The 27,666-nt window shown below is 31.4% G+C and overlaps 1 protein-coding gene across 8 annotated transcripts in view; it reads left to right on the top strand.

The window, feature by feature from the left end:
* The window catches only part of LOC134715200 (insulin-like peptide receptor), a 61,674-nt gene extending 34,311 nt beyond the window's left edge, over positions 1-27,363 (top strand). Inside the window, exons 10-27 of one of the 8 annotated variants that reach the window (XM_063577221.1) lie at positions 6-184; positions 1,227-1,397; positions 1,701-1,893; positions 4,175-4,195; positions 5,082-5,093; positions 6,838-6,873; positions 10,763-11,084; positions 11,294-11,387; positions 13,051-13,202; positions 16,379-16,544; positions 17,158-17,328; positions 17,962-18,104; positions 18,524-18,588; positions 19,837-19,969; positions 20,302-20,455; positions 21,448-21,577; positions 22,303-22,437; positions 22,969-27,363. In XM_063577221.1, coding sequence (XP_063433291.1) covers positions 6-184; positions 1,227-1,397; positions 1,701-1,893; positions 4,175-4,195; positions 5,082-5,093; positions 6,838-6,873; positions 10,763-11,084; positions 11,294-11,387; positions 13,051-13,202; positions 16,379-16,544; positions 17,158-17,328; positions 17,962-18,104; positions 18,524-18,588; positions 19,837-19,969; positions 20,302-20,455; positions 21,448-21,577; positions 22,303-22,437; positions 22,969-23,539 — 2,848 coding nt within the window. In that variant the 3' untranslated portion in view covers positions 23,540-27,363. Of the gene's footprint in view, positions 1-5; positions 185-1,226; positions 1,398-1,700; positions 1,894-4,174; positions 4,196-5,081; positions 5,094-6,837; positions 6,874-7,822; positions 7,850-10,762; positions 11,085-11,293; positions 11,388-13,050; positions 13,203-16,378; positions 16,545-17,157; positions 17,329-17,961; positions 18,105-18,523; positions 18,589-19,836; positions 19,970-20,301; positions 20,456-21,447; positions 21,578-22,302; positions 22,438-22,968 lie in introns of all 8 variants that reach the window. The other 7 variants (XM_063577222.1, XM_063577224.1, XM_063577223.1 and 4 more) reach the window with 7 other exon arrangements.
* Positions 27,364-27,666: the final 303 nt, after the last annotated feature.

Here is a 27,666-nt window from a genome sequence, read left to right as displayed (position 1 = left end):
TCTAGTTGGAAGACACGTGATATCTTAAACAAGAACACAATGAAGAATAGTAAGACTATCCCAGCCTTATTGGTACAGTTGAGACCGTGGACCCAGTATGCAGTGTTTGTCCAGACATACATGACATCTAGTACCCAGTATGGAGCCATGAGTAAACTTATCTACTTCAGAACAGCTGCCAGTAGTAAGTATAAAATCATCCTAGAATTTGCACATATCAAGCTGTTGTACATGTGAAATTAATTGCAATTATTACATTGTAACCTGTGTTATTTGACACACTGGGGAACCAGACAAAAATGTCAGTTTAAACAGGGTGTGGAAATACTCAGGTTTTTTTCATGCTAAGCTTGGCATATTTTGGGACAATGAAAAATGTGTCGGTTAAAGCAGGATGTTGGAAAACTAAGGTGTTGGATGAAGCAGGTTTCACTGTATTCGTTTTTTTGTTTGTAAAATCAGCTGCTATCTGCAAGTTGGACTTGCGTTACTTGTCATAATAAGAATTTTTTACTTTATGGTATTGAAACATGACTGGAGACTGCATTGACCACAGTCAGCACCAAAATATTTTCGTACCACTTGTCTGAAAACCAATATTCCTACATTTTTCTTATCAGTGTAAACAACATGCAAATACTTACTGTCTGAATAAAACTTGACTTGTCTGAGGCTAGTGGCTAAAGACGCAGACTTGAACATAGGAAGGCCAACCTCAAACAATCTGTATATTTGATGTTGATTAATTTTAAAACATTAGGTTTACAAGAAAAGTAGCTATTTTTCTGAATCTGGTTTGCTATAATGCTAAACATATGAATCATGAGCAATGGACATATCTATCTGTGTTAATATTCTCTCGTGCAATAAAAAATATATGAGTGGAAGAAGAGGTTCAAGAAGAGTTAACATTGGCCTTAGATTTTTCAGGTTTGCAAATTTTGTTGTAATGAGTGTGTCTTATACAAAGTCTGGAAGATTTTCTGTTTTAGTTCAATTATTATGTAGCCTTGAATAAAAGTCAGGTGACATATTGTTATTGTACATTTCTTTTTTATATGTCACTCAAAATTGAAAGTTGAATAACATATTGTTTTTACGAAGAAAAATTTTTCTCTCAAAGATTTTTTTATGTTAAGGAATGAATATTCCAGGTCTTAATATGTGCTTTTATATGCATATATATTTTATGTGTTGTTATTAATATAATTAAATGTGTATTATAGTGCCAACTGTCCCTGCTAATTTAAAAGCCAGAGCTGTTCAACCTGGAGAGTTGCATGTTACATGGGATCCACCTAACCAACCCAATGGAAATGTTACTCATTATGAAGTTTACTGGAGACGTAGAGAGTTGGATCCAAGATCATATGCTCCAAGAGATTACTGTCATAATCGTGAGTTTATCATTCAAAATAAAGTAATACATAGGATTGTCATAAATCTTATGGCAGCATTTGTATGGGACTCAGTTGAAAAGATTTGGTAAAATTTAGATAGCTTAATTCCAATTTGATGGTAGTTTTATTGATTTGAAATGATTTATCTTCAAAAAGCATCATTGAACACATCATCATTTTAGCAGCACCTACTTATTAGATTGAAGTCAGTCTAGTAATAATAGTAGAAAACTAGCATGGTTTACAAAAGGGGTGTAGTATATTAAGCTTGTTATAAGTTTTAAATGTTGAATATTTTAGCACTGGCGACTTACAGTAGAGAGGAAGAAGATAGAGAGAAGGAAGAAGAAGAAAAGGAAAACAATGCAGAGTTACCTAAACAAGGAACTTGTGCCTGTGAGATCAGTAAAGAAGAGTTAGAGGAGGAGGTCAGGGAGCGTAACTTGCAAATTCAGTTTGAAAATTTCTTACATAACAGCGTTTATCTGAAAAGGTAGTTTAAACATTTATTCTTATTGTAAGTTAAGAAATATAATTAATTTGAATATCAATTTCATAATGACTGAGTATTATTCTGGCCTACAAAGAAATTCAGTTCAATTTCAATTTCTGTTTCAAGGGCAGTTTAAAAGATTTTTGGAGTATATTATAAAATGTTATTTCCTCTAGAAAAATAGGATTACTTTTCTCTGACCGTGTAACCTGAAGTAGGGTTGTGATTTGGAAGTAGTAAGACTGTTTTGGAGAACAAATTGATAAGTTGGTTGTAGTTTGTAGTTAAGTGTTTACAAATATATAATTTAAAATAACTCAGCATTGACTGTCAGCGTCAATTTGGCTGGTGACGATAGATATCCAAACATCTGTGGCTATTGTTTTAATGAAATCCAAACTATATAAAGTGTGCATCCAGCCTCTTATTAATTGTTAAGGAGTCCAATACTCTCCAGTTTTGGAATTCATGAATAGTTCAAAAATTTCAGATTAAAATTACAAGACCTTTTAGAAGATTTGATTTTAATTGATTTCTAGTAATTATTTGACAGTATTTTGACTAACGATAACTTTTCCCTCCCTAACTGTCAAGAGATGATAGGAAAGAGTAAGTACTCTTGGTTCACACTGCATGATAGAAAGTCCATTGGTTGTTTTAGAACATTGATGGAATGATCTTCGGACCTTTTTAATGTTGTCTGCATCCAGATTATATTTTCTATATGTTTCTAAAAGAATATAGGATTTCATGCATCAGACTGAAATAACTTGTTGTTATAAAAAATTCTAGAAATGATAAAATATGCTAGAGTTTTAATAGGTAGGATCTTATATCATATGTTTAAAAGATATGATTATATAAACCTTCCAGAAACTTTTTAAGTCTGATGTTATTGATGTATTGTACTTGTTAAAAACATAGATAATTGTTAAAAGTACATCAGATCAACTAAGGAATATGTTAGAATTCTATTATTTTTGGGTTTCTTATTAAGTCGGTAAGCCCAAAATGTGTCCCTGAAAAAAATTTCAATTTGCATTAATTTTGATTTTTCTTTGAAAAATATATAATATAACGAACTAATTAAGACCGTTTGGTGGCCTATAATTGCTTACTACCACTTCATTTTAACTCTAGTAGATAGTTGTCTCATTGGCAATCATACCACATTTTCTCATTTTAATATTTATCTGGGTTTTTATTTATGATAAATGCATTTTGCAGCTTATGTTTTGAGTGAAGTTACAGGATTGAAACTGTTCTGAATTTCCATGTTTATTATTGATAATAACTAGATGGGGTTCTTACTGGTTTATATTTACTAACATCTTTGACCTACATCAACTTTTTGTTTGATTAGATAGAGAGGTTTTGGGATTACTAAACAATTCAGAATTGTGGTGAAAGGAAAAATCGTTTAACACTGTTCCTCTTTAAAATCATTTTGTAGTTGATTGTGACAACTCAATCTCTCCCCTTTAAAAAAAACCTTATAAAGCAAGTGTGAAGCTTAGCTATAGATGGATATCAGTCCTTATGGGTATTGTAAATTAAGCATGATATCAACATTAGTTAAGGCTTTGACAATAAGAGGAACAGTGTTATGATTTTTTGGAATGAAAGAGAGTATAAAACAATATTATGACAAAGTTTTTATTGAGAACGAACGTCATGCTTGGTGTTGAATGCAAAGTAATTTTAACTTAGCTTTGCAATAAGTTAACGAGAAATTAAGCTATCAATAAACATTCATTTTCATTATAGCTGACTTTAACCCTCTGATATAATGCAAGGATCATCAAACTTTTGTGTCATATATATATATATGTTAATTGTAAGATCGCAGTAACCTACTTACTAAAACATTGATGTTATCATATTCTTCATTGTTTTGTCTCATTGAAACTATTTTCATTTTAGGTGCTCTATGTTTTTGCAAACTACCAAGATTTGTATATAAAAGGTTTTTTTGTTTTTTTTTATTCAATAACTGGCATATACTCTTAGAATACATGCAACTTTCATTACCCATGCCTGTTTTGATAATTACAAAAAACCCTATAGTAACCTACCTTTTCCAACAGAATTTGATATTTTAAAATACTTAAATGTGGAACAATATTTTGTATAAATGAATTATCACATTTAAAATGCTTAATGAATGGGTGGGCCACTGTCAATAGAGCTAAAGCTGATAAATTTAGAATCTCTTTCTGTTAATAACTTATTATTGGATATAAATGAAATGATGTCTCTTCAATAATTATAATTATTTTAGATGTTCACCCACCAGTATAAGGTATAATTTCAGTACATATCAAAAACTATCTATTGCATTTAACACAGCTTCAAGTTATCTTGCATTTAAAGGAATGGGTTGAAAGGATATGCATGTGTCAAAATAAACCCTAAAATGTTTAAATGCAAGTAACTATGTAATGCTTCCTAAAATAACAAAATGAATAGTTAATAGAGTATTTTACACGGAATTTACAAGATTTTATATCCTATTTTCCACAGATTTTTATATCTGACTTGTATGACTACGTCAGTTTGACAAATCAGCTGATGTCAACTGTCAGTACTTGATTACATGTAGCTTGCATATAATTCATAGAGAGGTAGTACCTATCCCCCTACTCAGCTTATGCCTGAAATCATATTAAAAGGAGATTTCTAACAAATACACTGTTGTAGATTTTATTATAAATATTAATTGTAGGTTTATTTAATTATGGTCAGTGTTGATTCGTGTGTTATTTGTTCTGCTTCAGTATACAGCCAGAGACAAGCGTCTTCAGTCATGACAATTGCCTTCAATGTTTTGTTGAGTGACTTGTCTATGTCTTATGCTGTGTGGCTAGAGTTCCTTTGGCAAATCAAAGGCCTTGCAGCGATCACAGACTTAGATGCTGAGGTTAAGATTTAGGACAAAAGCTTATAGTTCTAACTGTATTGACAGTTATTTGCCCGGATATTGCATGTGTACATATATTTGGTTCTAATACTATTTTAAAAATGACTATTTTCCTGAAGAAATATAATTTGGCTTGAACTTAATAGATTATAAGTAGCCAAGTATATGTATATGTTAACATACTGCCATGCAAGGCAGAAAGCACAATATTTATTGCTGAACAAATGCATACAGATTTGTAATTTATTGCTCTTTTTGCATACAACAGGGATCAATATCGGTGAGTAGCGAGTGCGATACACAAATCGTTTGCAACTTTTAGCTGCACAATCATTCTATTTGTCTTCTTTTTCTGCTGCCAAACCAAAAGCTCGCCTGATAGTTCCTCTTTAACATTTTGAGTTATAAAGCTGTGTTATACCAGTAAGCTATGACTAAATACATGATTTGTAGAATTAACATTGGATTGGAGAATAAGTAGATAGTCTTACAATTATTTCATTTATTTGTTTTGGTCTGACTACTCCTTATTTACAGTTGGGAATTAAGTATTTATTTGGCGTAGATAAATGTTCATATTTCATTTACGTTGATTATATTAATCCTAGTCTACCAGTATTCAATGTATGCAATGGGCTGTCTGGTTATTTTAATCAAATAGTTCATTTTGTATAATAGAATTGTTCATCAATTCATACAATGTTATTTCCATGCTTTTAGATTTATTTTAGTTATGTTATTGAAAAGTTGATAAGTTTGAATTGTTTTGTGTGTTGATAGATACATGTAGAAGATGAATGTTTTAGTCATAGCTTGTTTGGTTTTTGTCCATAATACCACAAGTAACCGTCTATTTTGTTGTTCATTCACCATCAACCCATCTCAAATATTCAAATTCATTCAATATATGTTTGAAAAAAAGTATATAATTCATCTGCAACAATAATCCCTGCTTTAGCATTGATAACGTTTCTGTAAATATTAAAATCCATTAAAATAACTTACGATCTTTGCTAATTTAATTTTTAATCAAATTGTGAACCTTTCTGAGTTTTTTTGAAAAAATAAGCAGCATGCCAATCATTCCAAAATCTGCAATAAAAACTAAGATTAATGAAAATTCTCCATTAAAGCATAAATGGTAACCAGAAAATAATTTGTGAATGAGTGCTTTTAAATTTCTTTTGATATTTTTATCAGAAATGAAAAAAAACATGTACATGTACATTTCAACTATACCATTTATGCTAATTTCCTGCTTTGAAACATGGTAAAATTTGTCCTTAATCACAACATGCTTTTATAACGTCATTGACTGAATTCCAATACAGTATTCCCCTTTCTTTCTTCTCTTTTTCTTGAATCCGTACTATCCTCAGTTTTCTTGCTTGAATTCCTGCTCGAAGTATTTCCTTCCATGTCCAAATTGTATATAAAGAAGCTTATAACTGAATGAACAGAATCATTTAAGATCCATTCTTGTTTTATAGATGAAAATTGATATCATTTTTCAAAAGATGTTTGAAATTTAAAATTTATGTGAATATTCTTTTTAATTTTTTCACATTAGAATAAACTGTTTGAGATAGGTTTTCACCAATGTTGACATTCTTAACATCACTTTGACCATTAGTAATTTGACTCTTGATGAATACTACTAAACATCCAACAACCCGGCTATCCATCTTTAGGAAAATGATAATCATTTCAAGTGGCGTATTTTCATTTTTAATTTAATTTGATTTTGAGCATGTTCAGGAAATTTAATTTAATAACAAGAGATGATAATTGCTTTATTTTATTTTTTGAATATTATTCAGGAAGAGACAGAAAATTCAGTATGATGTGGGATTTTGATACTCCCTTATTTTTCCTTTTAATATCCATGAGCACCCTTTAACAATGTTAATGTTGTAGTATAGTTCCAAAAGAATTTAGTTTGAGAAATTATCTTGTAGAAAAAACCTCCTTCTTTTTTAATTAGTTGTGTTTGGTGACCCAATAGTTATGTTATTTTTTCACAGCAAGGATAAGTCTAAGAGACGTCCAAGACAGGCAATGTATGTTCATAGTCTGGTTTCCTGTTTCAATCTTCCTGATACCTGCCATGTACAAAAATGATACAGGCATTTGCCATTTTGAAAATGATTTTCAAGTTGTGATGTTTGTGTTGTGAATAAGAAATCATTTTCATTATGACAGCTCTGTTTTAGCGTTATGTACAAGCAGATACCAGGAAATTCACAACAGAACTCAGTCTATTTGTTTTGTAACTTGACTGTTGAAATTTTTTCTATATATAGGGCAAATTCAGGAATAGTATTTTTGCTATTTATATTTAAAATCAGATTAATTACAGTTTTTCTTTTTTGCCTATTAAGAAAAATAAAAAGTTTTACAGATCACAAGCGCATTTGTGACTTTTAAGTTTGGATACTTGAATCTGCCCTTAGCAACCTTAGATATCTTCATTGTAACAATTATCTTGAATTGAACATGAGAATGACTACCTGTATCCCTGCTAGTATTTATACCCTCTCTGGTACCCTTTATCATAAACAGGAACTTTGCCAGGACCTTTGTGATGGAATTATGCATACATACATAAACAGATTTTTATGATTCAGGCATGGATATTTTTAGTAAAAATCATTTTTGCACTTTTTCTCAATTTTCTATTAAGCTAGACATAGTGTTTTTTGTATTATTCTGTGAAGGAACATTTTTTTCATGATTAATTTGGATAAGGATTTTTAAATTGATATAATTTGGTCATGGGGTATATCTCTAGTCAAATAATTTTAAGAACTGCCTTTTGTAATTTTATTTTAAACTTTGAATTTCAGGGGTTATAATAATAATAGTAGGAATGAAAATTTTCATGTTTAGTTCAAAATAAAGTTTGGGAAATATATTGGTATTAAGATTTAACAAATGCTTAAAATAACTTCTATCATGAGTTTCAATATTGCGGCAGATGCTTGCATTGAACCTTTCATTCTGTTGCAGTGAATTGAATGGGTTTAACTATACATTGTGAGTGAAAAACACCAAACTATATTCTTTGTTTACTTCTTTAGCGCGAATATGCACATAATGGTATTGTTGTCCTTGCTCTGTAGCAACAAGACATGTCCTATCTATCTTGTTTGTATGTCATGGTATTTGTCTGTGAGTGTGTTGTCCAAAATGTTTGTACTGTGTAAATTGTTATGCCATAAAAAACAACAACAAAAAAACAAATTAAGATGCTAAAAAATTGCATACAAAAAGGAACTTTTTGACATGATATAAAACTTTCTGTTAAATGTATTTGAAAACATATTATTAGACTTTTTAGATATATATTTATATCGTGACATGTCAGTGTCTATTATGGATGGATTACACTATTCTATTAATTTTGTATGTAGATCATATTTAATTTGTGTAGGAAAGTGTATTACATGCAACACAATATGCTAACATGCTTTAAGGTAAAATGGGATATCTATAAATTGTGAAAAAAATGGAAATTGCAGAAATTTTTATATCCATGTCACATATAGCTTTATCTGCTTTGTATTTTATTGTTTAAATATTTATTTTTTATTTTACCTGATCCCATCGATAGTATTTTTATTTTCAAATGTATTTTAAGTATTTTAGTAGACTATTTATAATTAAATTATATTGATAGATATTTATTAATGGTACCACAACAAAAAATATGTAACCATACCAAAATATTTATTTCTCGTTGACTTATACGATGTGTATGATTTTAAAACTAACAGCATGCCCGTAGAATAGAAATTATTTGTATATGTATGATTTTATTCCTGTTTCAGTTTTAAGGGTGGCTTCCATTATATTGATATTCGATTCTTTTCTGTTGGTTCACAATTTACCTTAAAATAGTGTTCACTCAGCAGGCCCGTAGCCAGGAATTTCCAAGGAGGGGTTCGTTTGACTCACAAACTCGACTTTAACAGTCACAATTCGAACAGAACATTGACTTTAACAGTGCATATTTGTTTTCAAGGGGGGGTTCGTCCAAACCCCACGAACCCCCCTGGCTACGGGTATGCTCAGGACCGCTAATTTTTGTATTCAGGAAATTTCTATTATTAGTATTGCCTTGATAGATGCAGCGTAAATCAGTCATCATTCTATCAGTATATAAATTATGAATGAAATATTTATAATGGAAAACACCCTTGCTATGAATGTTACTCTGCATGCATATTCAATCCTATAATTTGATTGTGTATTTTAAACTTGCTTAGAACAATTGTTTCAAAAATTTAATTGTTGATTTATTTGCTTGTAGAAACATGATGACGAATAATATTTCTGTTGATATTAACAAAGAATTAACATTTGATATTGAGCTGTATGTCTTAAGTTCCATCCAAGCTTTTGTTCAGTTGCTCCCCTTCATTATTTCAGTATTAGTAGAAATTCAGGCATTATAATCTGTTCAGTCACTCCCCTAGCCTCCTGGTATCACACACTGGCAGTTTTATTTGTAGATTTTGAATTCAAAATAGGCAATCCAATGTTGACGACCCATTTCTGGCCTTGGTCTATTTTGTCTCTATGGCACATTTACATTCTCAATTTTAATCCATTTTTAACCGTATTTTTCAACGAAAATGTTGGTTATTGTTTTTTTTAAAATTTGAATTCTACAAAGCACACAATTTTTTTCACGGAGACTTTAAAGGAAAAGTGTAATTGCTTCTTTAGACGTAACGAAAATGTAATACTGTGACTCTGGTATAAGTACTGGTATCTCTCATTTGAAGTTTAATATATGAAAAAAAGAAGGAAAAAATTGCTGTTTATACCATATAATCAAGCTTATCAGAACTTATTAAATATAATAATCAAACTGCTATACAAAGATTCACAGTTACATGAAATTGTACTCGCACAAAGTTTTAGTTAAGACACCTGTTACAGTCATTCAGATACATTCTTTGTTTTGTTTTGTACCAATTACCTGGTCATCACTGACAATTTCCTTTATTATTGCTGTTTTTTTTACTTTTCTGCATTATATTTAGCGAAACGGTTAAGCGACTAAAATAGATTTTAATATTTCAACAGGGCTTAACTGTGCACTGCAACAAAGTTGGTATAATAAAAATAACATACGTTTGTTACTTGTAAAAGATCTTCCTCAAACTAGACACAACTATTTTGGGCATGGTCGTGTCAAAGGTTTTAAAGTTTCAAGGTCAAGGATCAGAGCTAAAGCATAAGACAACATGGCTTGGTACACTTGTTGAAGCAGCACTTTAATGCTGCAGTTCCCTTTGCTCATAGCATGATCTAAAATAAGTTCAGAGGTCAAGGTAGCTGGATGTTTGTATGAAAACTAAAGCTGTTAACCAATTTTAGAGGATACAAGCTAGAAAAGGATAGAGATAGAAAATGGCATTGAAAGCTAGTCAGATTTGAAACAATGTCATTAACCTATTTTAAGTTGTTCTTTTTGTGGGGATGTTAAAAATCCATATATCCAAGTTTCAAAGGTTGTGCACATTTTATTGGAAGAGTTGTCAGAATCCATGTAATTGGTACAAAATAGTGAATAATATACCTTTAACGTTCCAAACCTTACCCAGTAGTTTCGATTATTTTACATTGATTTTAATGATTTTGAATGACAATAGTTATAAATTATTGCCTAGTTTACTGCATGAACAAGTTCTGTTGCAGGCTGTTCACAAATAATTCTCGCATACATGTTTTTGCTGTAGATGTTATAACTGTCAGTCTCTGAAAATGAAAAAAAGAAGCTATGTGCAACATATTATATTGAATTGGACTCTTCTGAAAACTTAGGCTGTATAAATGTTTATGCTTACATTGTTCTATATATATTTAAATGTTTGAAGCTTTCTTCAGAATTTTAGAGTGCATGAGTTAATTGAAAATCTTTCTTTTGTTGATATATAGACCTGATAGGGTAACTCGACAGAAATCCTCGAGAGGCAATAAAACAAAACAAACAAAGAAAATAAAGAGGAATAAACGTAATGTATATAAGGAGATTGTGGATCCAAGAGAATTTGAAAAGTACAAAAGAAAGCGAGAGGTACCTCCTGACACAATATCCTATAATACTACGGAAACCATTGGACCAGTGAATGTAACAGAAGATGAGAAGGAGGACATTCATCCCCAGGGGACCACAGAACACACAGTGTTGAGGGCTGTCGTATATTCCAGAGAGTTTATCATATCTAATCTGGGACATTTTGAAGATTATAACATAGAGGTATGTGGAATTGTAATCAAATAAAAAGGAATGATGTTTTAAATGTTGCTGAATTAAAAAATTAGAATTACAGAATCTGCATGTAGTTTTAAGTATTTACTACCTTTATATTAAATTTTATTTTTTATTGTATTCATAAGAGCACTATTGTATTAATAAGTGCACTTTTACTTGTTGACAAGTTTCACTGTAAGTTCAATTTTTTTCAGGTAATTGCTTGTCAGGAACGTGACCACAGAGACCCAGATAAAGTCAAGTACTGCAGTAGCAGGGCACTTACTGTTGGTCGAACTAAAAAATCTAGTAAGTTGTATTTTCACATTCCAGTTTTTATAACTTTAATTATTAAGGCAGAGACTTGTAAAATTTTGAATTTCATTATTCTTCGGGTATAGAAATTAGAAAGTAATAATCAATATTTGTCAATTCCATAATTACTCATTACCATTACTTTACATAATGCATTTACAGAAAAAGGGATAACATTAATCACACATTACCACAAAGCACATTGACCACCAAACTCTTCAGTCATTGTAGTTTTATCACATGCTGAGCACATTTATTGTTGAGCCTGCGACTTTTGTCGCAGAAAGCTCGACATACGGATAGTGATCCGGCGGCGGCGGCAACAGTGTTAGCTCACTTCTTAAAAGCTTTATTATTTAGAAGGTGGGAGACCTGGATGCTTCATACTTTGTATATGGATGCCTCATGTTACGAAGTTTTCGTCAGTCACATGTCCAATGTCCTTGACCTCATTTTCATGGTTCAGTGACTACTTGAAAAAAAGTTTAGATTTTTTATAATGTTAAATTCTCTCTTATTATAAGTAATAGGATAACTATATTTGGTATGTGCGTACCTTGCAAGGTCCTCTTGCCCATCAGACAGTTTTCACTTGACCTCGACCTCATTTCATGGATCAGTAAACAAGGTTAAGTTTTGGTGGTCAAGTCCATATCTGAGATACTATAAACAATTGGTCTAGTATATTATATGGAAGCACTGTAAGATGTACTTGTCCAACTGGTAGGTGTCATCTGACCTTGACCTCATTTTCATGGTTCAGTTGTTATAGTTAAGTTTTTGTCTTTTGGTCTGTTTTTTCTTATAATGTATGCAATAGGTCTTCTATATTTTGTGTATGGAATGGTTGTAAGGTTTACAGGTCTACCTGGCAGGTGTCATATGACCTTGACCTCATTTTCATGGTTCAGTGGTCAAAGTTAAGTTTTTGAGTTTTGGCCTTTTTTTTTTATACTATATGCAATAGGTCAACTATATTTGGTGTACGGAAATATTTCATGATCTACATGTCAGTTGCGCAGGTTTTATTTGACCATGACCTCATTTTTTACGGTTCATTGCTCAGTGTTCAGCTTTTGTGTTTTGGTCTGTTTTTCTTAAACTATAAGCAATAAGTCAATTTTATTTGTTGTATGAAAGAATTGTTAGCTGTACATGCCTACCTGGCATGGTTCATCTGACCATTTTCATGGTTCAAAGGTCAATGTTTAGTTTTCTTGGTTTATCTTTAAAGCTTTATTATTAGGACTATCAACATAATATCAATGATTAGTAAAGAAGGCGAGACATTTCAGTGTGTGCACTCTTGTATCCAATAATGACTTGTCAGCAAATAATACATTGGCATTGTGATTTTAATTTATTTTGACAAAGAAAACGGACTGCCACTAGCAAATTATCTTTTCAAAAATCTGCTTTTATAAATGTTTGAAACATCAGAAATTTTGTCTCATTATAGCTCATGCCCCTACGAACATTGATAACATTAATTTCATTTTGTATTTCTTGAAATTGTATTTGTTAAACTCACATTGCCATACCTGACACAAAATGTGGTGTAAAATTATTGAAGAGACATTGGTTTACTGTCTTTATTTGTATGGACGAAATTATAAAGAATGGATTATGATTATTTGATACTGACCTTTCTTTGTAGAAACTGCTGACAACCTAAAATCTGACAACATTGTGGCAGAAGCCCAACAAAATAAAACACAAACTGTGCTCATTAAATGGAAAGATCCTCTGAGTCCTAACGGTCCAATTATTAAATATGTGGTGGAGTACAGTAAAGGGGGACTAGGAGAGGTGAGTGGAATGAGGAGTAATAGGCAGTTTCACCACAACATCTCTGTGTGGCAAATTTTGGCACTTTGGATTAATTTTGTACTTTAAATTTTGTCAAAAGAAATTCTTTGCTCCATCTTTGTTATAAATCTTCCATTGATCATTTTGATGAAAAAATTATCGTATAGTGGGTTATTTTCACGGGTGTAAAATTTCACAATTTTCATTGATTAAGGTAAACGAAATATTTTGGCGGTAATTATTTTGGCGGATTCTAAACTTTGATCAATACCTTTGCATGTGCACTTTTAAATTGGCGGATTTTAATTTGGCGATTTTGTTCTATCCGTGAAAATAAGCGAAAATTAACACCCCGCGAAAATAACCCGCTATACGGTATGACTACATCTAACATATCCCATAATAAGGTTTAATTGGTATCAATGCTGTATTTGTTAACTGTATAAACTGTGTATCTGTTTGATCCTATGGGCTGTATTTGCTTACGGAATAAATTATTATTATGTCTAATAACAAATAATGGTAAAACTGATAATGAACAAATTGGACAATCAAAATAGTAGTAATAATCCAGTTGTCAGCATTGCTAATGAGAAAATGTCATTACTACGTTTGGATTAATATCTCCTGTATAGATAAATCTTACTGTTTACTTTATTGATTAGTTGGCTGGGCTGATTAGTCAATGATGTCATTAAGTCATGTCTAATTGGAAAAACAAAATCTGATGACAAGTATAATATGAAATTTCTCTATGGCACATATGGGACTTTCTTTTGTTGACCTTGAGATTTTCTGCAGATTCAGCTATTGTTTGTTATTAGCCTCAAAAGACATATGTTTTGCTTTACTGACAAGTTGGGAGTATCAACAATTTTAAAGTTTTCTGCTGTGGTTAGTTTGATAGGATCTACTTGTGAAAGATCAATGATATTAGCTATAAAGTTGCAAAACTACCATTACATTCAGTGGCGGATCCAGAACTTTTTCTAAGGGGGGCCCGCTCCATTCATGCTTCCATGATTCCCTATATAATCAACCAAATTTTTCCCACGAAAGGGGGGGGGGCCCCTGGATCCGCCTATGACATTTCAGTTTGTCAACCATTTTAAGACCCTGTCCCTTAGGTCATGGTCCAGTAACTTTGAATTGATTAGCAATGTCCAATGTTAAGTTTTCTGCTGTGGTTAGTTTGATAGGATCAAATTGTGATAGATCAATGATATTAGCTATAAAGTTTTCTGTTGTGGTTAGTTTGATACTTGTGATAGATCAATTCTATTAGCTAGTTTTCTGCTGTGGTTAGTTTGATACTTGTGATAGATCAATTCTATTAGCTAGTTTTCTGCTGTGGTTAGTTTGATACTTGTGATAGATCAATTCTAATAATTAGTTTTCTGCTGTGGTTAGTTTGATACTTGTGATAGATCAATTCTATTAGCTAGTTTTCTGCTGTGGTTAGTTTGATACTTGTGATAGATCAATTCTATTAGCTAGTTTTCTGCTGTGGTTAGTTTGATACTTGTGATAGATCAATTCTATTAGCTAGTTTTCTGCTGTGGTTAGTTTGATACTTGTGATAGATCAATTCTATTAGCTAGTTTTCTGCTGTGGTTAGTTTGATACTTGTGATAGATCAATTCTATTAGCTAGTTTTCTGCTGTGGTTAGTTTGATACTTGTGATAGATCAATTATATTAGCTAGTTTTCTGCTGTGGTTAGTTTGATACTTGTGATAGATCAATTCTATTAGCTAGTTTTCTGCTGTGGTTAGTTTGATACTTGTGATAGATCAATTCTATTAGCTAGTTTTCTGCTGTGGTTAGTTTGATACTTGTGATAGATCAATTCTATTAGCTAGTTTTCTGCTGTGGTTAGTTTGATACTTGTGATAGATCAATTCTATTAGCTAGTTTTCTACTGTGGTTAGTTTGATAGGATTTACTTGTGATAGATCAATGTATTAGCTATAAAGTTGCATTACCATCAGTTCATATCAGTTTGATAACTATTCTGAGTCCCTGTCCCCTGGCTCATGGTCCAGTGACTGAATAAATTAGGAAACTTTCAATGTTGAGTTTTCTGTTGTTTAGCTGATTAATCCAGTGTGTGGTAGGAATTACTTGGTATAGATCAATGATATTTACGTTAAAATTGCACATTACTAGCAGTACATCACAGTTTCTAGATTAGTTTGATGTCCTACTCTCTAGGTCATGGTTCAGCAACTTTGAATTAGCATTGTTTGCTGTCCATCAGATATTCTATTTCCGACAGGCTAGACATATCTCTGCGTCCAAGTTGTGGACAGATGTGATGGGCGAATAAGAGAATAGAGAATAGAAGGTTTATTAGATGGAAATTAGTATTATTGTGGATTCATTTATTTTCTTGTAAAATTGAGAATGGAAATGGGGAATGTGTCAAAGAGACAACAACCCGACCAAATAAAAAAACAACAGCAGAAGGTCACCAACAGCTCTTCAATGTAGCGAGAAATTCCCGCACCCGGAGGCGTCCTTCAGCTGGCCACCTAAACAAATATATAATAGTTCAGTGATAATGAACACCATACTAATTTCCTAATTGTACACAAGAAACTAAAATTAGAATAATACAAGACTAACAAAGGCCAGAGGCTCCTGACTTGGGACAGGCGCAAAAATGCAATGCGGCGGGGTTAAACATGTTTGTGAGATCTCAACCCTCCCCCTATATCTCTAACCAATGTAGAAAAGTAAACGCATAACAATACACACATTAAATTTCAGTTAAAAAGAAGTCAGAGTCTGATGTCAGAAGATGTAACCAAAGAAAATAAACAAAATGACAATAATAACAACAGACTGTATCAATTTTGGTGAATTTGATATTTGATTTCCTGGTTTTACCATTTGTTGGACATTGGAACTCATGGTACCTAGGTAGACACAAAATACATGAAATCCAATGAATCATAATGAATCCATAGTATAAAAAAAGCTAAACAGAAATGTTGGTATGGAAAAGAAGTGAGGAACTTCTCTTAGAATTGTATGCTGTTTTAGTGTTTAAAACATATATAAACTATTATGCAATGCACGATCGAATGCCTCCCAATCCCTAAGAAATATCCGGAATAGCCCTAAATGGCATGTTTTTAACAGCACTGTAATCAAACACTGTTTCTGTTTCAGAATCCAATCTCCCTCTGTCGTACATATCAGGAGTACAGGAAACACAACGGTACAATAATTCCTACATTACCTCCAGGGAATTACTCCTACAGAGTACAAGCTTACTCACTGGCTGGTAATGGATCATGGTCAGAGGTTAGATGGTTTTACATCTCAGATAAACAAGGTTAGTCAAATACTAAACACCTTGAAATTAGTTTTAATTTTTAATATAAAAATTTTAGTCTGCACCATAAGCTACGAGTCCAAAGCCCAGACTACAGCAGTAAAATTTTATTCAGACTTGTAACTATTTTCCAAAGTTTGTGAAGACACGTATATAAAATATCTCAGATAGGTCTTTATGACTAGAAGATGGAAAAGACTGTTAAATAGGGTGTTGTATTATGGCAATGAGACAACTTAAAAAAAAACCACACCTAAATGACACATATCGTTAGGGATACAGAACATCAATATAATGGAATATGTAGACAACTCTCTCTCAGGCAAAAAACCCGAACTGTAAAATACAAGGGCATTCAGTACAGGCAAGGGAACACATTTTACTGCATCGATAGGAAATAAACATTCTTTGTCATCCCAGGGCCTTATATAACTGACTATAAGGTATGTGTTTTGCCCATTGAAGGAGGTTCAGGGACTTATTGTTGCTTAAATATGATTCATATGGATCCTGTTGACTAGTCGTCTGAATTATTATTTTATATTGGTCACTGTACCAATATTAGGGAAAACATGATGTTGGTTTATTGTTAATACTTTTATAATGTTTGTAGAAACGTCCTGGTCAAGCTCCACCATTATAGCAGTGTCTGTAACTTCAGTACTGCTGATCATATTATTGGGTGTAATAGTGGTCTGGTTAATAGCTAGGAGCAGGACAGATAAAATACCAGTAGAATGGCATGTATCTACTGTCAATCCAGATTATATGCAGGATTATGATGGTAAGTTGGTGTTAATCAAATATTTGGGGACCATTCCTTTAAATCTCTACTTTTTCATCAAGAAAGTTAGAGTGAATTATCAGAGGAAGAGCAACTATATTCTGTGTAGACTTCTGTTATAAATTTGAATTTTAGAGAAGTCAGAAGTGATTTTTGTATGCCTCACATGATGTGTCTTAGAAGGTTAGAGACTGGAGTGTTCCTATGTATATTTATAAGATTTAATGAGATTTGTACAAAAATAGTCCATCTTCATTTTCAATGTTCATATAAAGATTTTGATATTGTATATAAAATGACAGAAGTTTACATTGTGTAGAAAATAACAGAGGTTTACATTGTGTAGAAAATAACAGAGGTTTACATTGTGTAGAAAATAACAGAAGTTTACATTGTGTAGAAATAGCAGAAGTTTACATTGTGTAGAAAATAACAGAAGTTTACATTGTGTAGAAAATAACAGAAGTTTACATTGTGTAGAAAATAAAGTTTACATGATTGGAAGAAAATAACAGAAGTTTACATTGTGTAGAAAATAACAGAAGTTGATTATGTGCAGAAAATAACAAAAGATAATATTTTGATGTAACAAAATCTACAGAATTGCAATTCTTATATTATTTTAAATTGTAGCTTATATACCAGATGAATGGGAAGTAGAAAGAGAAAAAGTGTGTTTGTTACGAGAATTAGGGCAAGGGTCATTTGGTATGGTATGGGAAGGTAGAACCAAGGATCTGGTAGAAAATGGAAAGGAAACATTAGTAGCTGTTAAGGTAAACATGTTGGAGATAGTTGTAAATAAAAACCAATGTAGCTTATATTGATAATGATTACAAGTTTCATAGCCAAGTCATGAAAGAGCTTCATTACTGTATAACTCAGTAAAAAGTAAAATCACAAAAACTCTGAACGTCATGTAAAATTCAAAACAGAATGTCAAACACATCAAACAAATGGATAAGAACTGTCACATTCCTGACTTGGTAAAAGGTCTTACATGTAGATATTTAAAACTTAATGTATTATTTGTATTTTTTTTTGCAAAATCTCTTTAGATTTCAAGTTTTCAATAAAAGTGAAAGGATATGGAGTAACCATTCATGAAACAAAATCAGCACCTGCATTAAAATACCCAAGAAGCAAAGGAACACTGTTTAAGCATTTATTAATTCTTTTGGTATTCTTTTTTCAGACTGTCAATGAAAAGGCAGATTATCATCAAAGAGGAGCATTCTTAAAAGAAGCATCAATAATGAAGTAAGTTTGAAGAAGTCAGTCTGAGATAATTAGCTCTCTAACAGCCTGTTGTTTGGTGTCAGTCACAAAAAGTCCCAAAAAAGACAATTATTACCTAGGACAAAATGGTGTTAAACAAACAACACTATCAATAGTTTCACAAACATTCTCATGCGTATATGCTGCTATAATTTAATTTTGGATGTAACACGTCTCCTGATTGGCTGACGTTATTTTGTTATGAGCCTATAGACATAATTCAGTCATGTGACCCTGACGTCAACATTTTTTCATGGTTTTCTACGGTTTAAAATGGAATTTAGAATTAAATTATAAGAAATCACTGTAATATTTTTTCTGTCTATTCGAAATAACATAAAAAATGTGGTGAACACTTAAGAAATAATCCACGGGTTGGCCCTTTATGACAAATATTTTACCCTGAGCGATAGCGAGGGGTAAAATATCGGCATAAAGGGACAACCCGTGGTAAAATCTAGATATATTCAAGCCCCCATGAATTATTTCGATTCTAATAGGACAAATACGGCAATTGTTTTGGATCGAAGCGCTCTAGGTGGAGGCCATTATTTGCCGTTCTCATAAATTAACGCACTTTTAAATTGGCGAAAAAGAACGGAGCAAACAGAAAAGGTGACATGCTCAAACTATTCACAAAAACTTATTTAGATAGATTTGGATGAATTTTAATGATAATTAACTTATATGTCTTCTATGTTTAAAAAAACGGGCTTATTCCACATTTTAGCATCGTTTGTTGACGTTTCCTTGTGATGATTTTCGGTATCAGAAGCGTGTATTTTCCCGTAAAATGCTTAAATTATAACGTCATCATTCTATGACGTCGGGTACTTCATTCATGAAAAACCATATGACGTGGGAGTACGATCGGAACAGCCAATGCAATATATTCATATTTTACCACGGGTATGTACTCAAAGCGTTTGAAGGACGTCATGTTAGAATGTTAAATAACCCACTACGCGCGTTATTCAGTGTGCACCAAACTTTTTATGTTATTTCTTCATAGACAGAACAAATATTACAGTTATTCCTTAAGTAAGTATCAGGAGATTACCAGTTCAGTGTCTGAAAGTTTGAATTCAAAACCATAAAACTTGATTCTTTTCTTCCACAGGAAACATGAAATTTGAATTCATTTTAATATTGATGTGCACATTGTGCTTGTTTAGTAATCAAAAAGATAAGTAAAATTTGGATCCTTTTAACACTTGTAATATTTTGTAGGGGATTTAAATGTCATCATGTTGTGCGGTTGCTAGGAATTGTCTCCCAGAGTCAGCCTGCACTGGTCATAATGGAACTCATGACTAATGGAGATCTGAAAAATTATTTACGAATGAGGAGACCTGATAATGAGGTAAGTCAAATAATGTCAAATAGGTATTAAGTATACCAACACATTTATTGAGATAGAATTGTAGATTCATATATATATATATATATAAAGTCTAAAAAGTGTACAAAACAACACCAATATTAGAAAAAAAGGAAACATTAAAAATGTTGCTATCTATAAATATTTCGGATAACAGATATCCTTCATTAGAATGATTATGATGAAAAATGAATCCTATCAATCAATTTTGATTCAAGTAGATTGTGATACAAATTTTTGATTTGGAAACTTTTATTAAAAATGCTGAAACATTAACAACATTTATAATGAGTCTTTGATGTTTACCATTCCAGGAAGGATTAGTGCCACCAGCATTACAACAGATATGGCAGATGGCGGGGGAAATAGCAGACGGCATGGCATATCTCTCAGATAAAAAGTTTGTCCATCGAGATTTGGCGGCTAGAAATTGTATGGTAGCTGTAGATCTGACTGTAAAAATAGGAGGTCAGTATAAGCTCTCAAAATGTGTCGGAATCCTACTTCTTAGCTCTCAACTTCCAAACATTTTGATATTTGTTAGACTGATTGTTCATCAGTTTGTCTAGTTATAGTTTTGGTATAAGATACCGTACCATGAAGTTAGTATCACATCAACTTAAAACACATCTATAATACTAAAATAACGAGGTCCAATTTGTCAGCCGTCATCGGGTAAAAACGAGAAATCAAAGAATTCAACTTTATATATAACTAATATAGGACAATGGTGTAGATTAAAAATTACACCACTCCAGACCCTTTTGTTTTCCACATAATTAATTATGCCAATAATTAACAAGTTCCGGGTCGAATCCAATACCAATACCAATAGTATATTCACCTGTGACCTATTGCCTTATCTGTACGTTTCTCATCTGACAGGCGCACCAACAAACAATATATTTAAGATTTTGCTATATACACGGCTCATAATCACAGGGTTGACACTACTAAATTCAATCATTGTCAAATTGTTCCCTATTGTAGTATTTTGATAAGTAAGACTTTCTAAGATAACAATACGAATACTGAAAATCTGGACTTAAAATAAGACGTATAGGTACAGTTTTCAATTTGTTAGAGGGCATGACATAAAACAGCAGAATAAAGAACTCAACTTTATTTACAATGCTGTTGATTGAAAAAAAAATCCATTTCGGGCCCTTTTGTTTTCCAAATAATTAATATTACCAATAATTGATAAGTTCCAGGTCAAAGGGTTCAAACAGAAAGATTTTGAAAGCAGAGAATACCAATACTAAAATAAGGCTTACGCATAGTTATATATTAATTGAGTCACGGACCTGCGATATCACGGGTGTGTTCTAGTGTTTATTATAATGTGAGCTTTTCAAAATTATGTTCATAATTTTTTAGCTGAATACAAGGCTGATGCACTCCCTTCTAGTGTCTTGAATTTTTGAAGTATATATATATTTCAGTTATTGTTTTTGTAGATTTTGGTATGACTCGAGATGTGTATGAGACAGATTATTATAGAAAGGGTGGTAAAGGATTACTGCCTGTAAGATGGATGGCACCTGAATCATTAAAAGATGGTGTATTTACAAGCTATTCTGATGTATGGTAAGGTTACCAATAAAATTGAGAAAGGAAATGGGGAATGTGTCAAAGAGACAACAACTCAACCAAAGTGCAGACAACAGCCGAAGGCCACCAATTGGTCTTCAACACAGAGAGGAAATCGTGAACTTTCTCCTGCTTTAGTATTGATACATTTACTTGTATAAATCTGGATTTGAAAGATCAAGGTGGAGATAACAATTCCATGTAATAAATTTTGTACTGACTACCAGTGCCTTATCATAGACGCACTTGAAATATTGTATATAACTTTTGGGCTCATGTATATGAATTATTGAAAACATTTTAGGGCTATTCATTACCATCTTTGTGTATGTATTATTTACTGCCCAGATGTCTGTTGCCTTTTCATGCTTTCTTCTTGTTTAGTTGTTAGCTCTTCATAAAGCAAACAATCAATCAAATTTTTAAATATGCTGTTATTACCTTTGGAATCTTTGAAAGTAAATATTCCTTCTATTAAACTAATGTTTGCTCTCTGTTAATGATGCTGATATTAAAAGTATGGATAATAAATGTAACTCCTCATGTTGACCCAAAGATTATTTACTAAGAGCAGTTAAGCGAGGAAATATTGAGTATATTAAAATTGTAGATATGTGCATGATCTATCTGAAAAAAAAGTATAGTCTAGGTTTATCATGAGATGAAAAGTTTCAAATGGCTTGTATCACTTTATTTTACCTGAAAATAACTTTCTTATTTAGGTCCTATGGTGTAGTACTCTGGGAAATGGTAACATTAGCAGAACTGCCGTATATTGGGTTATCCCATGAACAAGTTATAAAATATGTAGGCAGTGGGAGGACAATGGAAAAGCCAGAAGGCTGTCCTGACAGATTGTAAGTATTAGTATTCTATGTTTCACAACACAAATCAAGATGGTATACATTTTCACAACACAAACCAAGATGTGTACACACATATTTGGATTAGATAAGTATGACAACAACATGAAGAAAGTTTATAAAGACATAGATTAGGTGAGGTAGATGATTGTGAGACAATATTCAAATGAGCAGTCCAAAAATCAACATGTTTACTACGTATGTTATGCAATTAATGGAAAATTGTTGGATTCATTTATAATGGTACATTTTGACAAATTATATTTCTTGTTTTAATGCAAAAAAACTTATAAAAGTTTCATTTAAATTTTTTTGATTTACAGCTTGTCACTTTTTTTGTATTAATGCCAACAACAATACATTTTCTTTGTTTTGCATTTATTAAAGATTAAAAGTTGTTGACCTATTGATGATGAATGGAGGGTTGTCAGCACTATAAAGCTGTTGTACAGATATAATATTTAAGACATTGGATGACTAAAGACAATATGTTCAAGTAATGAGTTTGTTTTATTTTATTTGTAGACATCAGTTAATGCTTCAATGTTGGAGATTTAAAGACAAACAAAGACCTACATTTCAAGGAATAATAGAAATTTTAGTGCCTGTATTGGACCGTTCATTTAGGGAAAAGTCGTATTTCTTTAGTGTAGAAAATCATACTGAAGACAATCACGATGTTGATTACCCAGACGAAGATTATCCTGATGATCTATGGGATGATTCAAATAAACCATTTATCGCCGGTGCCGAGGGCGACTCGTCTCATCATAGTCAAAGTCATCATAGCAGTCATGGTTTTGAGGATCAAGATGAAGAACTTAAATTCTCGGACTATAATTATCATGGTCAATACGGGACAGAACCGTGTGACTGTATCATGTTAGAGGAAACAGACCATCGGAACCGTAATCATGTGGACAGCAGTTATCGTAATAGTTCGTGCTCAAATCCCAATAGTGCAATAGATACAAGTGATGGGAGTAAAGACAGTAGTACGAGTAAAAGTTCCAACAGTAGTTATCCTATCAATGGAATCAATTTAAATATAGTTAATGGCCATGTGCCGGTTCACATGCGAACAACACCATGCTAGCTATTATTTTGTTGTCATTTGCCAATTAATGTCAAGGCCATATTGGACATCAGACTTATCAAAATGGATGCCATTGGTCAATCTGTTCATGTGATCTCTACACTTTGTTCAAGTGCTTCTTTTTTTGTATGTTCTATTCTTATCTAGCTACGGGATATATTTTTTATGTGGGATGCTGTTTTAGTTGCTCACTCAACAGGAAAAAAAGGCTTTTTAAAAAGAATTTGTGATTTTATCTGTACTTGATAATTCTTTTGAGCTTTTAGAGGACAGCTTTTAACAAAACAACTCTGTTAAATACCGTTGGATTTCATGATTTTCTTGTCATCTTGTCATTCATACTTATTTATGAATGGAATAGCATTCTAAACATTGTGATAAATGTTCATTGTAACACTTCATCAAATCTGTTATGTATATAGATATATTTATATATATACATTGTATATTTTGGTTCATTTCTCTCCCTTTCTCCTGATAAGTGCAAGATTTCATTATTCATTATTTCTTAAAAGCATATAAGTATTTTCACGATTGATGATTTTAATGTTTTTAAAAAAGATCTTTTAATCATGATAACATTGCAAGATTTTTTTTAATAGAAAAAGGAATCGTTTTAATCAAAAGTTGTCAACCATCCTGAGTTTTGCACTGAATTTTATATCTTCTTTTTTAAAGTTTTTTCTTGTTCCATCAAAATTAATGCAAAAAGATGTGTGTCTCTAGGGTCAAACTTCAAAAAATAAAAATGTTTTGATTGTTTTTTGTTGTTGTTCAATTCCATTTGTGAGTCCTTATTTTGGCAAAAATATTTCAGTGTTATAATATAATATCTAGATAAAAAATGATAATTTCTTGAAATTTTTGACTGTAGTAAATTATAAAATCCTCTTTATATGACTTGTTTTTTTATGATTGATTTTAAGAACAAAGGATAGTTGACATTTAACATATATTTTATTCTGTCAAAGTTCAAAGTACTCCTAACAGAAATATGACAGTTCATCAGAATATTTTATAACATGACAGTCTTGCATTTTATCATCATCATATGTATAGATATATTCCTTCTCATTTTACTGCTGTGCTTTGAATGTGACGAAAGGCCAAAAAAACATGAATATTCATAATTTATTTGTTGTGTTTCTGTTGGTGAATGTAGAGAATGACTTGTTGATTTGTTAATATCTGAATTTACCGGTGGATTTTTATATGAATACTATTGATGATGTTAAGATTTGTGAATGATGTTTAAATGTTGGGTACTTTAATCAAACTTAATGTGAGATCATGTAACAGACAGAATGAGAAACTGATTATGATTTTAAAAATATATATTTGACCAAACTGTGATAAAGAATACTGGACATTTAACAGTCGAGGCATTCATTTTATATTTTGTTTGTTTGATTTATGTTTTTAAATTTTTTTTATAAACAATAATTATGAAATTTCAAGTACATGTAGTAGGATTGACATACTTTTAACTTGAATATTCAAATCTTTGAAATTGAGATAAAAATTATACTGTTACTGTCATGACTGTGATTGGGGAAGATGAATTGAATAGAAAACTTTTTTTAATCTTTTTTATGATATAAGGACATTAAATATAGGTTGTGTAGGAGTAGAAAGGTAAACATATCCGTTACTATCTGTATCTCTCAGGAATTCCTGACTATTTATAGACTTTAATCTAATTGGCCAGTATATATATAGAAATGATCTGATAATTTCTACTCCTATTTTATTTTTGGTTGTGAATTCTTATATCTTAATGAGAAAATAATGATTTTTATGACTGGTAATTTTTCTTCTTAAAAGATAATTCAAAATAGTGGGTATTTGTATCTTCAATAGTACCCTAAGATTTATATCTTTGTGAAAGTTCATAAATGTATAAAACTGATTGTGCTAGACCCTCAAGGGTAGTTGATAAATAATACTTTTGGTTTTATAGAAATCAATTTCTCTCTGAAATAGACATTTGTACAAAAAAGGATGACAGGATTTCCATAAATATTTGACTACACCATTGACCAATCGTTCAGTAAGATCAAAGGAAAATTTCGTAAAATAGCAATAATTACTATTATTATACATTTTGTATAACGTTTAAAATGATGTCTGATTCATTGTGTACATTGATCCTTATAAGATGGGCCAAAACAATCTTAAATAATCTTTTTCTTCTATAACTCTAAAACAAAATAATATAGGGTTATTGGGGAATATTGTCCTGAGTAGAATTTTATATTGCACAAGCTTGCGAGTGCAATATATGTTCTACGAGGGACAATATTCATGCAATAACCCTTTTATTGTATAGAAATATAATATTTGAAAGTAAAAATTGGTTTAAACTAAGATTTTATCGTTGATGACGTCATGAATTTGAAGTGTAATAATGGAATGTATTGCACAATAACTTTTGGTTACTTTCTGTGAGAAAAATTATATTGCTATGCAATAATATGAAATCTTGGGTGAACAACACATTAAAAGGAATCAATTTTTGTTAACTAAATATAAATATAGGTATAACTTTATACAAATTATTAGATGTATTTAATTAAGATATAAAGTGGAAATGTTAAAAAATTACAAAATTTGGGAATCAAACAATTTCATCTTAATTTTGTTTTTAAATTTAAGGTTTACATCTTATAAATAACTTTTTTTTTTAAGATTTCTTTCTTTTAACTAATAACATGTCAGGTCTTCCTCAAAAATAAGTAGCAGTTGTGCAGAAGTGCATAAACCAATATTTACATGTTATGTTGTTCTCACAGTTAAGGTATACCAAACCTGTTGACATTGTTTTAGATACAGGATTATAATAATTATTAGTTTTAAATCAAGTAATGAGGCATTAAAAGCTTGAATCAAACAAACCAAGTTGATGGTTAAAACAGGTACAGTTTTGCTTAGAAGAGTAAATTTCTCAAGGAATTGGATGAATCAGGAACAAGATATATTTTAATGATGAGTGTTATTTGTTATGTTTGAATTTTTACTTGTTTATTTATTGTTATATTTTTTTTATTCAGATGCTGCAGAATAACTGATTTTGTTTGAAACACTTCTTCATTATAGAACAGTTTGATATGATTATACTTTTTGTGCAAGCATGGGTTGACTCAAATTAGTGTTACTTGTGTTTTACTGGTCCTTTACCAATTACGTCTCTTGGCTATTTATGCAAGGAAGTGTTGCATATCTTTAGAATACTGGTTTTATATTCAAACATGTAATTTTATTTTTATTTTTGAAAACTTGTGTTTGTTAGACTTATTTAGACAATGTCTTTTTGAACACAGTATTGGAAGATTTGTATTTGGAGACATAACATGATCATATTATAATATCTTTGATTTAAGAAAAGTGACTGTTTTCATACAAAGTAATATCAAAGTTTGCTGTTAATTTAACACAAAATCCTTTGAAAAAGGATGAAAAAAGGTTTAGATTGAGACATTAAAACTACAGTGTAAATTTTTGAATTAGATTGTAATAAAAAAGTGTTTCTAAGAAAATCAGTATATTATATTTTGTGGAAATGAATGAAAGTATTGTGTCAAGTGCCAGATGAAAAAAATGTGTATTGGATGAGGTGAGAAGTTTGTATGAGTATTTGCATGTTGTTAAGATGGGGTGAATGATTATATTTGTCACTGTGTGATGCATGTTGATGAGATAGTGTGAATGAATATATTTGTCACTGTGTGATGAATGTTTAAATGTCTACATCTTCATCATCAGTTTTGTAGCTCTGCCTTTCAAACCAAAGCAAAAAAATAAATGTAAATATAGACTATAGGAAATCTTCTCTTAGTTTGTCTGCCATATAAAAAAAAGAAGATGTGGTATGATTGCCAATGAGACAACTATCCACAAAAGACCAAAATGACACAAACATTAACAACTATAGGTCACTGTATGGCCTTCAACAATGAGCAAAGCCCATACCTCCATAGACTGGAAATCATACAGATTCTGATCAAATTTGAAAACTTAAAGACTGGACACCATATTTGGGGAACTGGACATGTATAAACATGACACTTAGTATACTCCCAACTCGTGAGATTGGTAGGTATACTGCATCAGAAAGGGGTCACCACACT

The sequence above is a fragment of the Mytilus trossulus genome, chromosome 4 (assembly GCF_036588685.1).
Source record: "Mytilus trossulus isolate FHL-02 chromosome 4, PNRI_Mtr1.1.1.hap1, whole genome shotgun sequence".
Lineage (NCBI taxonomy): Eukaryota > Metazoa > Mollusca > Bivalvia > Mytilida > Mytilidae > Mytilus > Mytilus trossulus.
Note: the sequence above shows the minus strand (reverse complement) of the source record. Positions and strands in the feature narration are given on the sequence as shown.